The sequence below is a fragment of the Sus scrofa genome, chromosome 2 (genome assembly GCF_000003025.6).
Source record: "Sus scrofa isolate TJ Tabasco breed Duroc chromosome 2, Sscrofa11.1, whole genome shotgun sequence".
In the NCBI taxonomy this organism is placed as follows: Eukaryota; Metazoa; Chordata; class Mammalia; order Artiodactyla; family Suidae; genus Sus; species Sus scrofa.
The window spans coordinates 27,167,231-27,183,758 of NC_010444.4; the positions used below are offsets into that span (position 1 = coordinate 27,167,231).

General features: G+C 37.9%; 1 protein-coding gene across 1 annotated transcript in view; it reads left to right on the forward strand.

Moving 5' to 3' along the window:
• The window catches only part of FBXO3 (F-box protein 3), a 37,090-nt gene extending 20,824 nt beyond the window's left edge, over window positions 1-16,266 (forward strand). The window contains exons 6-11 of the mRNA XM_003480711.4: window positions 738-783; window positions 4,839-4,923; window positions 5,756-5,878; window positions 7,836-7,951; window positions 9,450-9,640; window positions 15,087-16,266. Of these exons, the coding sequence (XP_003480759.3) occupies window positions 738-783; window positions 4,839-4,923; window positions 5,756-5,878; window positions 7,836-7,951; window positions 9,450-9,640; window positions 15,087-15,263 (738 nt within the window). The 3' untranslated portion in view covers window positions 15,264-16,266. The remainder of the gene's footprint in view (window positions 1-737; window positions 784-4,838; window positions 4,924-5,755; window positions 5,879-7,835; window positions 7,952-9,449; window positions 9,641-15,086) is intronic.

Here is a 16,528-nt window from a genome sequence, read left to right on the forward strand (position 1 = left end):
GGCTGTACCTGCAGCATATAGAGGTTCCCAGGCTAGGGGTCTAATCGGGACTGTAGCTGCCATCCTACACCACAGCCACAGCATGGAGGGATCTGAGCCGAGTCTGCAGCCTACACCACAGCTCACAGTAATGCCGAATCGTTAACCACTGAGCCACTACGGGAACTCCTGAACTTTTAATTTAAAAGAGGAATTTAAAATAGAAACTATTTTTCACATGTGACTCCATATAATATTTAAATTTTTTAACGCGCTCATATAGCTTTTGATTTTTTTTCTTAAGTTTTAACTTGATACCTCCTTAAGGTTGTAGGATGATGACTTGGTCTCTCCATTTGCGGAGAGAAGTGACTAATCTAGAATCCTTTAAGTCCCTTGACTGAATACAAAACCCTGCCCTCTGGGTTCATAGGCCATATATCCTCTCACAGTTTTAACTTTCTAATTGTTTTCCTGAAGGGTAATTTTTTAGTTCATTGTAATGGTAATAGCAGTGTGTATGCATTTTAACTTTTGTTGAGAAGTGCATGGCTATTCCTCTAAGGACTTGATAGAAAGAGCCTGAATATAAAAATGATAAGGGAACTGAAAAGTGTGAGGAATGTCTGAGTATTGGTTAAAGTGCTTGTTATTTGTTATCTGTTTTGCCTTGTATCCAGGGAGGATACAGATAATGGACAATGGGGAATTTAAAAATACGTATTTTGCTTGATTGCAATATTCTTTTTCCCACCTAGGACCAAATGGCTCGGAATCCAGCAGCTATTGACATGTTTATCATAGGTAAGAGGAAAAAGTCGTCTTTTTCCCTTCTTTCTGGTAAAATTCAGTGGGTAAAAACTCTTCACTTACTTGGCAATTTTATATTTGTATTTCTCTTTCTTTTTTTTTTAAATGATTTTTTTTTTTTTTTTTTTTTTTGTCTTTTTGCTATTTCTTGGGCCGCTCCCTCGGCATATGGAGGTTCCCAGGCTTGGGGTCTAATCGGAGCTGTAGCCACCAGCCTACGCCAGAGCCACAGCAACTCAGGATCCGAGCCGCGTCTGCAACCTACACCACAGCTCATGGCAATGCCGGATCCTTAACCCACTGAGCAAGGGCAGGGATCGAACCCACACCTCATGGTTCCTAGTCAGATTCGTTAACCACTGCGCCATGGCAGGAACTCCTCTTTTTTCTTTCTTTTTTTTTTTTTTGTCTCTTTAGGGCCACACTCATGGCATATGGTGGTTCCCAGGCTAGGGGCTGAATTAGAGCTGTAGTCGCTGGCCTGCACTACAGCCACAGCAATGTGGTATCCGAGCCGCGTCTGCAACCTACACCACAGCTCACGGCAATGCCAGATCTCCCACCCACTGCGAGGCCAGGGATCAAACCTGCATCCTCATGGTTCCTAGTTGGATTCGTCACCGCTGAGCCACGATGGGAACTCCCCATATTTGTATTTCTTAAAGCTTGCTAGTTTATAAGGTAATATACCTAGACTCTCATTAAAATAGCCCTTGGAGTTCTCTTGTGACACAGTGGCTTGAAGATCTGGTATTGTCACTGCTGTGGCTTGGGTCACTGCTGTGGTGTGGGTTTGATCCCTGGCCCAAGAACTTCTGCATGCCCAAAATAAAAATTGCTCTTGTACATTATTTGACTTCGGTTTCTATTTGGAAAAAAGCCATGCCGAATACAACCTTGTGCTCTTAGGACTCTGCTGTAGAACAATGAATTGTAAAGAATTTTTTGGAATGTGTATATAATTCCCTGTATACACACATGCATTTTACATAATACACATTAATACACATAATACACATTAATACATAATTAGGAATGTAGATACATAAAATAGCTATATTTTTTCTCTTTTGGTGTCAGTGCTATAGTAAAAGACTGATCAGTCACACCAGAGACTTCAGAACAGCAGTCTTCAGAGACTCGTAAACTGGGGCCTATAAACTTCTTGGCACACCTGGCTTTCCTTGGCCTTAAGAGTTTATTTTTCACAGGATTTTGAGAACAACTTAATTTGTATATGAGTATAGCTCACCCCTTTTGCTGTCCATCCATTCTTATTCGGCTTAGGTTTTGCTCACATAAGAGAAGTTTCCTGACTATCCATTCTGGTTTTTAAAGGCATTTCTGACACATATTAAACATCCTTGTTTATTAATAGTAAAGGGGCCTTCCAGGCTAAGGCATCTGTATGTAATTGTATCTCCTAATTGGAACCTTGCACAGAATCTAAGTGTCTGTGTATCCCAACGATGGCATATTCTAGGTTTGTGGTATACTTCACAACATTAAGAAGCTCTCACCCCTATGTAGTAAGTCTTAAAACACTTTTAAACTTAGTGTTTAAAATCACCCTGATTCCTGTGATCTGTGGTTTCTAAGTTAAGCACCCTCTGGGCTTAGGCCGCACTGCTTCTTACTCTTAGTTTGCTACTGGTCTGACATGGTGGAAGACCCCACCACGATAGCAGAGTGCTAGGGCTGAGAATACTATTCTGGGAGTTGGGGTTTCTCCTACAGTGAGAGCACAAAGCAAAAGATTTGAGATGCACTGGAAGAAATGAGCTGGGAGGATAGTGCCAGGAGGAAAGATGTGTAAGTATCTGATCTGACTTTCTACTACCTTGATAAAATCTCAAGACTATCAAAGGAATTCCAAGATATGAGCTTACTTTAAAAGGTGGACTATTATTACATCTTGATTCAGTTATGTTTGACTTTCTTGGAATTTTTGGTATAATATAAAATGGAATCTTCTGGTGATCAGTACCTTATTAATTCATATTTAAGAAAACAGGAATCTGAAGTTCCTGTTGTGGCTCAATGGGTTAAGAACCCAACTAGTATCCATGAGGATACAGGCTTGATCCCTGGCCTTGCTCAGTGGGTTAAGAATCCAGCATTGCCACAAGCTTCGGCATAGGTCTCTGATGCAGCGTAGATCCTGCATTGCTGTGGCTGTGGCTTAGGCCAGTAGCTGCAGCTCCAGTTCTACCCCTAGCCTGGGAACTTCCATATACTGCGGGTGTGGCCCTAAAAAAGTAAAAGAGAACCGGAATCTGTATACAGACAAGTTTAGAGGTGAAGTCTGCATGGAAAATTTTGTCCTTTTAAAGAACATACTTTGGTTGGTATTGTAATAAATTCAGGTTCACTAAATATACCATGCTAATTTCTCTTTTTATGTAAATCTTAGGATATTTTTTTTTCTTGCATAGCATTTTATTTCATGAACTATACAAAATGGTTTTTTAAATTCTACAGGGAAACTAGTAGCTCTCAAAACAGAGAATTGTACCATCTATGAATTTTAATAACATTCACATGGCCCCTTGATATCTTGCTCAGAGTGGATAGATGAACAGTGACCATTTGAATTCAGTAGCATTTAATAAATAAGGGGTCAAAGTGGGCCATTAGTAGACACTGAGAAAAGAGTAAACTATTGTAGTTTACCTTCCCTCAATTGATACCTATAATTTTTTTTTTTTTTTTTTTTGAGGCTGCTCCTGTGGCATATGGAAATTACTTGACCAGGAGTCAAATTAGAGCTGCAGCTGAGGCCTACACCACCACCCAGCTTGTGGCAAAGCCAGATCCTTAACCCCGCTGGGTGAGGCTGGGAATCTAACTTGTATCCGCAGAGACATTATATTGGGTTCTTCACCTGCTACAACAGGAACTCCAGATACCTTTAAAATTTTAAAGCTCTATACCATCGGACTTGAGCTTAAATTATATCTTCAGTCATGCCCTAAATAGAATAATTAAGTAAATTTAGCATCTGCCATTCAGTGTGGCAGAGTGCAGGGTTAACAAAAACAACATCATGAAGAAACTCATTGCAACATGGATTAAGGGACTAATGTGTGGTGGGCACCGAAATATATTAACAGTAATTAATGGGGGTCTGATAACATTGTGTTGTATTACGTAGAAGACGCAGCATAATTCATGTAAATACTTGTGGTGGATCCAGTCACTAGATCATGGATGTGGTCTGGATTGAACTATTCCAGTCATTCTTCTCTGCTTCAAGCTGGTCACTGAGAATATGGAAGACCACTGTACATTTGAATCTGTAGTAGTACAACGCGACCACTTTGGGATGGCCTGATGCCCAGAACCCCACAGTGCTGTACCCCTCTTAGATGTGGAGACTGAGCCTGGCTTCTGCCAGAATTTTGTGTATGAGTCAGGATGTACCCGGACCAGATGGACCCTCACCATCTCAAGATAGGTGCTGATACTTTTTCTGTAGTTTCTTCCTAGATCTAACTATCTTCTTTGTTCCCTGTGTTCTAGAAATTATAGACAGAAGGGTTTTCATCCTTGTAAGTTTAAAAGTCAGTTATTTAGTTATAAGTGTAAAAAGTAACTTGAAGGTAGTTGGAGGATTCCCTAGCAAAGTAGTTGGGAATAAAATGGATAAAAGTTGAGGATAAAAGTTTATATAATAAAGGATTAGGAGTTCCCTCCCTGGCTTAGCAGTTAACAAACCTGACTAGGATCCATGAGGATGCGAGTTTGGTCCCTGGCCTTGCTCAGTGGGTTGGGTATCTGGCATTGCCATGAGCTGTGGTGTAGGCTGTAGCTCCAATTTGACCCCTAGCCTGGGAACTTCCATATGCTGCAGGTGTGGCCCGAAAAAGCAAAAAAAGAAAAAAGAAAGAAAAAAGAAAAAAAGGATTAGTAGAATGCTATTTATAAATGTTTCTGGTTTTGATGTCACACCTTAAGCATAGAGAAATTATCATTTCTTCCTTGTTTCCTGTATAGATTTTTTAAAATTGCGTGTCCTTTTCTCTTTTTTCCCCCTTCTTTGTTTATAGGTGCTACTTTTACTGACTGGTTTACTTCTTATGTCAACAATGTTGTATCTGGCGGTTTCCCTATCATCAGAGACCAAATTTTCAGGTATGTCACTTGGGGCTTTTTGGATTGGAATGATTATAAATCAGAAAAAAATGTCAGTTACAGATCATAAGATGAAGTTTCCCAAGAAAGTTAATAACAGACCATTTCATCTTAAATCTCACGGTTTTATTCTCACATTAAAGCCAAAACATCCAAACAATTGATAAGCCAGGTTTTTTCATCTTAGAAAATCAAGAGAAGAAAATAATTTTGATTTAGAAGCTGTGGCTTTATAGTAGTTACATAGTTTTTTGGGGGAGGGAGCTATTTGCCAATTAATGGATTTACTGTGAATAGCAAGTCAGTAACTATTAACTCTTAGAGAATATTATTTATTATCTCTAAATGGAACATTCAGGTACTATAGATGGTATTAGAAGTCATATTGGTTCACAGTAGCCTGGTTGGCAGAAATGATAGATTAATCATACACCAGAGGCCTATAGAATAACATACCAACACATTCTTATTGTTAGAGTTACCGTTTATAGGGCATAGCTGGGTTTTTAGATGTCCCCAAAGTTTCCTTAGCTCTGAAAACTGAGATAAGCTATTTTATTTTCCAAGTTAGTTACTGATCCATTATTTGAACCACTGATTGTTGAATCCCGATGACCTTCATTACTGATTCAAACTTCAAGGTTTTCTAGTTTGTAATTCCTAGTTTTCTTTTAAGCAGAATGACTATATACCTTTAAGATGGCAAACATGATTTAAATTTTTTATCCTAAAGTAAAATAGAAACTATTTTGCATTGTGTCTTTAAATGTTTTTGTCTTACAGAATTGACATTTGTTGATTTTAAAAATGTTTAATTTTTTAAATTACCCAGATATGTTCACGATCCAGATTGTGTAGCAACAACTGGGGATATTACAGTTTCAGTTTCCACATCGTTTCTGCCAGAGCTTAGCTCTGTACATCCGCCCCACTATTTCTTCACATACCGAATCAGGTGAGAATTTTAAATGGGGTCAGCGTTCAGTTAACAGTGGGATATGTGCTGTGGATGTGCTGTTATCTCGCCCCATTTGACATGATATATAAAATACATTTTGAAAGGCAGCTTCTTGCTGAAATGTGGAGGTAGGTGGATAACCAAAAAAATGTCTACAATATAGTGTTTATAAAGTACCTTGAGATTATATCAACCTCTAAGTCATGTCTTCAAAATAGGTTTCATGCCAGGTACTTTGAGAGATGGACCACCAAGGTATAATCATCATGAAAGGTCATATTAGAGTTACAGTGCATTCGAAGAGCTATGAAGTTGCCCAAGATAAAACCATGCATTTAAGTTTTATCTTGCCCCTCTATATTCAGTTAAAAGTGTAACTGGAGTTCTCTTGTGGAGCAGCAGGTTAAGGATCCGGCTTGCCACTGCAGTGGCTTGGGTCGCTGCTGTGGTGAGGGTTTGATCCCTGGCCCAGGAAGCATGTTGTGGGTGCAGCCAAAAAAAAAAGTGTAATAGATTTTTACTCAGTACAGCCTTCATGTTAGATAGACATAGCGTTAAGCACTGGATTTGGTTAAATAAAAAACAAATATTAAACTCACTTTAATTCGAAGTATTCTGAGAGTTCCCTTTGTGGCTCAGCAGGTTAAGGACCCAATATTGTCTCTCTGAGGATGCAGGTTCAGTCCCTGGCCTCACTAAGTGGGTTAAGGATCTGGTGTTGCTGCAAGCTGCCACTTAGGTCACAGCTACAGCTCTGATTCGACCCCTGGCCCAGGACCCAGGAACTTCCATATGCAGCAAGCGCAGCTGGTAAAAAAAAAAAAAAAAAGAGGAAGTACTCTGGACTGTGAGATAAAGACAACTCATTACCCTAAGAGATTAAGAATGCTTTGTCTTTAGGTATATTTTTAAATATTTTATGATACATTATATGTATTTTCAAAATACATATACATGCATATATACATACTGAAAACAATAATAATGTATATTTAACCAGGAAGCATTTTAGAGTTTTGGTATTGTATGCAGCCTTTGATATGTCCAGTTACACTTGTACAGATGTTTATTTTCTGCTTTTTTGGGTTTTTTTGTCTTTTGTCATTTCATGGCTGCACCTGCGGCATATGGAGGTTCCCAGGCTAGGGGTCTAATCGGAGCTATAGCTGCCAGCCTATGCCACAGCCACAGCAACGCCAGATCTGAGCCGTGTCTGCAACCTACACCACAGCTCACGGCAATGCCAGATCCTTAACCCACTGAGCGAGGCCAGGGATCAAACCCGCAACCTCATGGTTCCTAGTTGGATTCGTTTCCCCTGCGCCACGATGGGAACTCTAGATGTTTGTTGTTTTAATTGTCTAATTTAGATCCTGCCGTAGATTGAGATCTGCTTAAAATAATAGCACCTATACATGCTTATAGGATACTCGAAAGGGAAATAATTCAGCAGATTTTCTGAGAAAGAAAGTAGTATTGGAAACGGTCACTGAACAGTGGAGGCATGAAATAGTGCCATTTTGCTTTGAGTTTTCTAGAAGCTAATGGAGAAAAGGGAGATGGGCTACACAGCCTCGTAGTGAAAGACTGACTCCCTTTTTTTAAAACAAGTTTTTTATGGCACTATGTTCTAGAAGGTGTTTCCCACACTGGTCCTCATTCAAATAGCAACAGATTTTTGTCACCATTGTGTCTGTAAATTTTTCTGTTGCCCCTCCGATGGTTACTCCTAACTGAAAGTCAAGTGTGTAAATTGAACGAAAGCATTTCTGTGGGGAAATCCAGCTAATCAAGCCAGTATCTTTGAGAATTTACAGGAATAGATGATTTACACAGACTTTGGGTTGGGTTTCTTAACTTCCTTTGGAAATTCCTTTCATAGTCTTAGCTCAAATACTGTCGTTCTTAGACAAAAGAAACCAACATGTCTCTACCACCCCGTTCTCCTCTCCAGGATTGAAATGTCAAAAGATGCACTTCCCGAGAAGGCTTGTCAATTAGACAGTCGCTACTGGAGAATAACAAATGCTAAAGGTGATGTGGAAGAAGTGCAAGGACCTGGAGTAGTTGGTATGTAGCCCAAGACTTGGGTTTATAGAGCAATTGCTTCTAAGACATTTTGGAAAATATATATGTGATACATCATTTGTCAAATGCATGATGCGGTTAGTGGAAAAGACTGCATCTTTTTAATAGCTATGTGTCAGTGTGAAAGATACTGTAGATTCTGGATTCTTCTCTTAACTATGATACTTTGCTGCATAAATATAACATGTAAGCATTGTTATTTTATCAGGTTAGTACTTTAAATATGAACTTTTGAAAAATTACAGCAAACTCAATTATTTAGGGATTAAATTTCCATTCTGTGGACTACACAGGTTCCCTGCTTTTTCCTCTTCTTAATTTTTTTCCCGAATGTTTATTCAGTATCGTATTCTTTCTTCCCCTTTTTTTTTTTTTTTTTTTTTTTTTTCTTTTAGGACCACACTCATGGCATGTGGAGGTTCCCAGGCTAGGGGCCAAATTGGAGCTGTAGCTGCCGGCCTACGCCACAGCCACAGCAACACCAGATCCGAGCCTCATCTGCGACCTACACCACAGCTCATGGCAACACCAGATCCTTAACCCACTGAGCAAGGCCAGGGATCAAACCTGTGTCCTCAAGGATACTACTCAGATTTGTTTCCAATGAGCCACAGTGGGAACTCCCAGTATCATATTCTGTGGGGTTACAAGGTATAGGGCAGAAAAAGGAAATAAATTTCATAGCGGTCATCTTTTTGAAATTTCAGGAGACATTTTGAAACTAATAGCACAGATTTTTTATTGTTTGTCAGTTTCAATCATCTCTAGCCTCTGATTACCACTGACATTTGGCTTTTTAAAAATTATGCTTTTCATGCATTTCTGGCCCCTTAGATCCTTTATGTTTTGCTTCAGGAAAATAACATTATTTAAGCTACGCACTTTTGTTACTGGTCCTAAGCACATGCAGAATTCAGTTTAAAGTTGTTTTAATTAATTGCCACAAATAAATTAATGTTCTACATGTCTTTTAAAGGAATTTTTCATCAATTCGTTGAGGGTTCTAGTGCTAAAGAGTTTTTTGAAAGCTGTAATTCTTTTTCTGTCGTTTAGTCCATTGGAGTAAGACCTCTCGTGACTGCCATTTTGTCTGGGCTAAATGCTCAAGATGCATCTTCAGAATTTTATGTTTTACTCTCTTTCTACTTTAAACATTTAGATGATTCTTGTCTGTGTTTAAACAGGTGTCTGTGACACTTTTTATTACCCATGTCTTAAAGATGGTGTCTTTAATGCCTCTCCTTTTTTGGCTTTTATTCTAGTAGATATCACCCTCCCACGCTATAAGGAGTGAGGGGAGTAGGGAAAAAAATGTCAAAATACTCATAATCCCATCACTGTCAACGTTTTGTTATATTTCCTTTCAGATTTTTTCTAATTATGCATTTACTTTAATGCAGTTTAAAGAAGACCTATCTTATTTGCTATGATGAAGAAGGAAATCGTGTGCTTTGATTTATTCTTTCTGTTTTCTCTGCAGGTGAATTTCCCATCATCAGCCCAGGCCGGGTGTATGAATACACAAGTTGTACCACTTTCTCTACAACATCAGGATACATGGAAGGATATTACACCTTCCATTTTCTTTACTTTAAAGACAAGATCTTTAATGTCGCCATTCCCCGATTCCATATGGCATGTCCGACATTCAGGGTGTCTATAGCTCGATTGGTAGGTTAAATTTTCCTCTGGTGCTGATTTACATGACTTGGTAGAATTAACTCTGTAGAGGGTCTTTGCTGATTAGCCAGACAAATAGTTTGTAAATGGTATTCCAGAGAACCCTAGAGATTTTGAGGGAAGTGTCTTGGGAAGGGGGTATGTACAAATATGCCGGGGCGGGGGATGGATAATACGTAAACTAGGCTCCGTATTCTTCAATGTTTTTGTTATTGTTTTTGTTGTTTATTGTTAATGTTTTTTTGTCATTGTTTTTGTTGTTTATTTAATGTTTTTTTGTTATCGTTTTTGTTGTTTACTTTAAATAGACTTTATTTTTTAGAGCAGTTTCAGATTCACAGCAAAACCGAGCAGAAGGTACAGAGAGCTCCCAAGTACCTGCTGCTTCAACACATGCCTAGCCTCCCCCGTTATCAACATCTCCCACCAGAGTGCCATCTCTGTTACGACTGATGGGCCTCCACTGACACATGACTATCACCCAAAGTCCGAGTTTACATTAGGGTTCACCCTTGATGTTGTCTCTGGGTTTGGATGAGTGTATAATGACATGTATCCATGGTACAGTATCATATGAAGCAGTTACTGGCTTGAAAACTTGATTGTCTTTTCCAGTTTTCAAAAACAATTTTGTTGCCTAATGAGAATCACCACCCTAGACCACTTAGAATCACCTTTATTTTATGTCATTAAGACTGGGGTAAACAATGTCTTACATTGTTTTTGTTAAAATTCCCAATTTTGGCAGTTCCCATCATGGCGCAGTGGTTAACGAATCCGACTAGGAACCATGAGGTTACGGGTTCGATCCCTGGCCTTGCTCAGTGGGTTAAGGATCTGGTGTTGCTGTGAGCTGTGGTATGGGTCACAGATGCGGCTCGGATCCCATGTTGCTGTGGCTGTGGTGTAGGCCAGTGGCTGCAGCTCCAATTAGACCCCTAGCCTGGGAACCTCCATATGCTGCGGGAGTGGCCCAAGAAAAGGCAAAAAAAAAAAAGACCAAAAAAAATAAAATAAAATAAAATTCCCAATTTTGTAAAATAATACAAATATCCTATAAAATCATGACAAAGAGGATGTAATGGGTAGACTTGTACTTTTAGTAGTTTCTCTTTGGGATCATTTCCTAAGTTATATATTTTTTTTAACTCTCATGTCTAGGGTTATGACAGGTGTAGCAGTAACCCTAATCTTATAGGCTATAAAATTATTAAAGCAAGTTACGAAGCTCCAGTTATACAATAGGAATAAAATATGAATTGTATACCCAGAATGTAATCCAATTATAGGTGTCCAATGTTAAGAAAAAGTCCTCTGGCTCCTGTGATGACTCTGATGGGTGGGTCTAAAATAAGTCTGGGAAGATAGACATGATACTAATCTGACTTAGAGCTGAACATTCCCCACTCCAGTTTGAAAAGAGAAGGATGATGATGAGACCTGAGGCCATTAGACTTGTGGTAGTTCTGGTGAAAAGAATCTACAGCCTGGGTTTGGAAGTGAAGTTTGCTTCCCTCCCAGTGAAGGAAGGAATGCTTTCTACTGTATATTTCCAATGCTGTGAATTTGCTGCTTCCTATAACTGTCTTCCACCCCATTTCTCTGTGAGATCCGTATCATCGTCTTATTAAATGTTGGATACGACTTACCAGTGAAGTCATCTGGGGCTGGAGTTGTCTTTGTGGGAAAGTTTCAAAATATGAATTTAATATCTTTAATATTCATATTTTCTGTTTCTTGTTTCACTTTTGGTAATTTGTGTCTTTCAAGGAATTTTTCCACTTGGTCTAAATGTTGAATTTATTTTCATAAAGTTTTTTGCAATATTCCCTCGATATCCTTTTACTGGCTGTAAGAGCTGAAATTATATGTACTGTTTTGTTCTTCATATTGGTAATTTATATCTTGTTCATCACTTTAGCTGGGAGGTTATCACTGTATTGATCATTTGAAGGAACAACTTTTGATTTCATTGATTTTCTCTATTTGCTCATTTTCTATTTCATAGATTTTTGGAGTTAGCTATATTTCTTTCCTACTTACTTTGGGTTTAATTTGCTTTTTTTAACTTCTTAAGGCAGAAGTTTAGATTATTGATTTTAGGTCTTCTTGCTAAGCACTGTCTTAGCTGCATTTCACAAATTTTGATGTGTTTCGTGAACATTTAATTCAAAATATTCTCAGTTTCCCTTGTAAGTTAATTTTTATCTGTGTCTTTTTTAGAAGTGTATTAATTTCCAAACATTTAGAGCTTCTCCAGTTCTCCTTTGATTATTGATTTCTAATTTTGCTATGGTTAGAGAACTCATTGTGTATAATTTCAATCCTTTTAAATGTTTTATGGCCCAGCATTATGATCTATCTTGGTAAATGATCCTTGTGTATTTGAAAAGAATGTATATTCTGATATTTGGGGGGATATTATTTGGGGTAAAATTGGTTGACTGCTTTTCGAGTTTCTATATATTTACTGATTTTTTTTTATTTTTGTTCTTTGAGAGATGATTATTGTAATCGCCATATAATTACAGTTTTGTCTATTTCTTTTTTCGATTCTGAGTTTTTCTTTTCTTTTTATTTGCTTCGTGTATTTTGAAGTTCTATAATTATATGCAAATCTGTTCAGGATTGTTTATGTCTTTTTTAATGAAGTGCTTCTTTTATTATTATAAAATCTCTCTCTGACAATATTCCTTGTCCTAAAGTTGTCACATGTTCCCGACCTACAGTGTAAAGAGTGTTGACGTTTGCGCAGGCAGTTTGCACAATTAAGTTACTCTTGGGCCAGTCGATCGTTTTGAGACTTGTTTTTAATGTTTTTAGAGTTAGTATAAAGTAGTCTTTACCTTAGGATAAATAGTTCTCAGACTTTTTGTTCTCATGATCCCCTTAAGCTCTTAAAAATTATTGAGGCCTCCAAATAACTCTTGATTATGTGGGTTATATGATACTTATCACGTTGGAAATTAAAACTGAGAATTTTTATAATATTTACTTACTCCTTTTTTAAAGTTTCAAAATTTTAAATTTAAAATTTCAAATTATAATAAACTCATTACATGTTCAACCCTCTCTTAACTATGTTCTTACTTATTTAGAGTTTTAGTTTCCTCCCAACCTCCCATTTTTCTGCCTTATGAAAAATGTTTTCTCTCTCTCAAGGATGAGAAAATAAAACGAAATGAGCATTCTGGATTTATTTCTAATCAACATGGAAGAGGCTATGGGGATTGTATTTGTAATGTGTTGTATTTGCATTGTAACTTTCCTATTTAAAAATTAGTTTTCTTGATAATGGAAGTTGAGTTTTTCTCTTTGTTAGTCCTCTAACCATATATCATCATACTTAATATTTCATTTGCCTTATACTTTGAATGCCGCTGTAAATTTTTTTTTTTTTTTTTTTTTGGTTGGTCGTAAGCCTTTTCTTGGTCTAGGTAGTTTGTTTTGGACACTTTAGAGGCCCCTGCTGCTTATTTATTCCCATTCTTGTCCATGTGTTCCTCTTTCCATCAACTGTGTGTGTCTGTACACTTTTGTCTGAGAGATCAGCAATCTCCCTCTTTAGCTACATTGATTTAATTTTGTTTTTTTCTTAAGATAATAATCATACTACCTGGATTTTAATGTTTCAGAATTCCCTAAGCCTTAATTCTCTCCCCTTTTTTGGACCTTCTACTGAATTTTTAAGTCTTTCTTTCCTCAATTAAAAGAAATCAGAAGATAAAAGTAATGAAATTTGTTATATTTATGTATATATTTCTGATTGTTGTTGTTCTTTTTAGCATTACAGTAAACCCTAAGTGATGATTCCTTTGACAAATCCTAAAGATAAATTTTTTTCCCACATTAATTCATTTGCTTGCTGAGCAGATATTTATGGAGTACCTATGAGGTGCTGGGGAAAATGCAGAGAATATGGTCAAAATCTCTGCCTTCAGGGATGTAATGTACAGCATGGACTATGGTTAACAATACCGTGTTGCATATTTGGAAACTGCTAAGAGAGTAAATCTTAAAAGTTCTCATCACAAGAAGAAAAGCTCTGTAACTATGTATGGTGACGGATGTTAACTAGATTGACTGTGATCATTTTGTAATGTATACAAATATTGAATCCTTATGTTGTATACCTGAAACGAATATCATGTTGTATGTCAATTATACTTCAATAAAAATAAAAATAAAAAAAGAAGAAGAAAGTTGAGGAGATTAAAAAAAAAAAATCTCTGGCTTGGAATTTACATTCTAGTTGGAAGAGACAAAATGTGGCAAATACACCCTGTGTTTATGTCAAGTAGTAATAAGTGCTCTGGAGAAGACGCAGCGGAAAGGGGTTAAGGAGTGGCCTGTTGGGTTGTTCTGATATAAAAATGTGTCAGGGAAGGCCTCGGTGACATTGAGTTCATACTTGAAAAAAGTAGAGGGAGCCAGGTGGATGTGTGGTCAGAGGATGTTCCCAGCAGAAGAACACCAAGAACAGAGGTGCTCAAGCACTCGTGTGCTCGGTGTGTCTGAAGAACTGCATGGAGGCTAGTGCACGGGGGAGAGTGGTTAGAGACGAGATCTCAGGGGTAGCGGGGTGCTGCATGTGCAATGCCATGAAAGCCTTGGTGGAAGGACTTTTGCTGCATCACCTCCCAAGTTTCCCAACACTTCCCATGTTACCATCTAGATCTTCCTCACTGTTCAGACTTCTGTCCAGTCTCGCAGCTTCTCTCAAATGTATGCGAGAGGAAACCGACAGCAGAGTAAGTCAAGACTCCATTGCAGACAGTGCTTAAAAGGAGCTGAAGTTTCCCAGGGTCATTCCAATACTGGATGTTCAGCGTCTTTCCTGTCCTATCCTGAGAGACTTCAACAAGTTAATTTTAAAGTAGTGGCTACTGATGGTGGTTGCGGTGACATGATACCTCTTTATAGTAGGAGCTCCATAGAAATCTACTGGCCTTCGCATTTTCAGTACCTAAAAGTTACCAGTAGAGGTCATACCTTGTTCATATTTTCACATCCTTTTTTTTTCTGTAAGCATGTAAGTTAATAAAGAATTGGTTTTTAATACATTAATAAATTCAGCAAAATTTTATCTCGGATTGTTAGGAGTGAGCCATTTGCTACCTTGCATGAACTACCAACCACCATACTCAAAATAAGTACTGTACTGATGAACCATATTTCCCATTACAAGCACATCGAGCATTTTTCAACGTGTGATAGAAGTTACGCTCTCGAATCCTGCGTCAGTGTGTGCATTATGAAATGTATTAAAGTCTATAAGATTCTGTCGAAAAGGAGAAAAATTCTCTAAGAAGTCTCTACAAATTCACATTTGGCATGTCCAGTTGTTGAGATTCTAGTGAAATGAGATTTTGCCTTAAATAAGGATTTTGAAAACCCTGATGGGAGTTCTTATCAAAAGATTGTTTTCTCGTTCAAGGAAATGGGTCCGGATGAATATGAAGAGATGGAAGAGGAAGAAGAGGAGGAGGAGGACGATGAGGACGATGACGATTCAGCAGATATGGACGAGTCCGATGAGGATGACGAGGAGGAGCGGCGGCGGCGAGTCTTTGATGTTCCCATCCGGAGACGCCGCTGCTCTCGCCTTTTTTAGCAGCCCTGGAATGAATCCAGTCCAGTAGATTGCTCAGTAATGTAAATAACGAAACTGTTCTCAGCTTACAGCAGGAAAGCTAGCATGAAATGGTGTGCCAGGCCCTGGGTTCCATGCGACGCTACCTTAGGAATTAGATTGTTTGGGTTTGTTTTGTGTGTCTGAGGTCGAGAAGGAAATAGGGATTTTTTTTTTTTTTCCTCCTCGTCTAGAAGGCAATGGGAGACGAGGTCTCTAGCTAAGGAACAGACATTTGGTTGTTTTGACATATTTTATACTTATAAAAATGTGGACATGGGAGGGAGTTGTTTGAATAAGGATTGAAAATGAAGCAGAAATACCTACATAAGGATAGACACTGTGTGGCTGAATAATTCTGTGAAAAGACGTACAGCATAAGTTAGTTAGAAATGAACAGAATTTGTAATTAGGCTAATCCATGTAGTGGTTCCTATATATTTTGTACTCACAGGGAACTCACTGACGAAATAGCTCGAATGCTAGTTGTTCATATCCTTTCTTAGACAATCTATCCTTGAATTTTAGAGTTTTCATCCCAACAGCCTTGAATTTAAAGTCTGTCAGTATGACTTTGGCCTTGAATTTAATCTCCACTTCTACCAACCTTGATTTTGATTTACAATCTTTAACATGACCTTTAATTTAAAGTCTTCAACACGATGCCCTTTATCATATTGTTCATAGATGCCTCATTTTTGAAATGTGTGTAAAAGTATGTATTGTGTTGTTTATTAACAAAAGGCCCTTCATGATGTCTCCTGTAGTCTAAATTTGTAAATACTGCTTCCGTTTTGTTTCTCTTTATATACTTGACTGTCTAACTTTGTGATAAGTGACATGAATTTTGTGTTAAGATTAAGTACGTTTTCCTGGAACATGGATTTTTTTTTTTTTTTGTAATTATATAATTGAGAGTTTGGAATGAAATCCTTCAGGTATCAAAAAGTCACATTTTGAAAACAGATTTTTGGTTCTGATCCTATATTTTGTGTAATTGCCTATTTCCCATAAACGAATATTAGTAAGCCTTCCCTTTTAAGATGGAAGATGAGATCAAAACTCATTGGCCTATTGCCAGAGGCCCATTCAAAGTCCTTTCCTGGCTTTGACTATACCTTGTCAAGTACTCCACCTTGCATTTCCCCAGAAACAGTTTTATTTTGTAGGGAAAATTGTAGAAAGAAGTATATACAGGATTAAACAGCTGCCATCCGAGACCGTGAAGGCAAACTTTGCTTTCATAT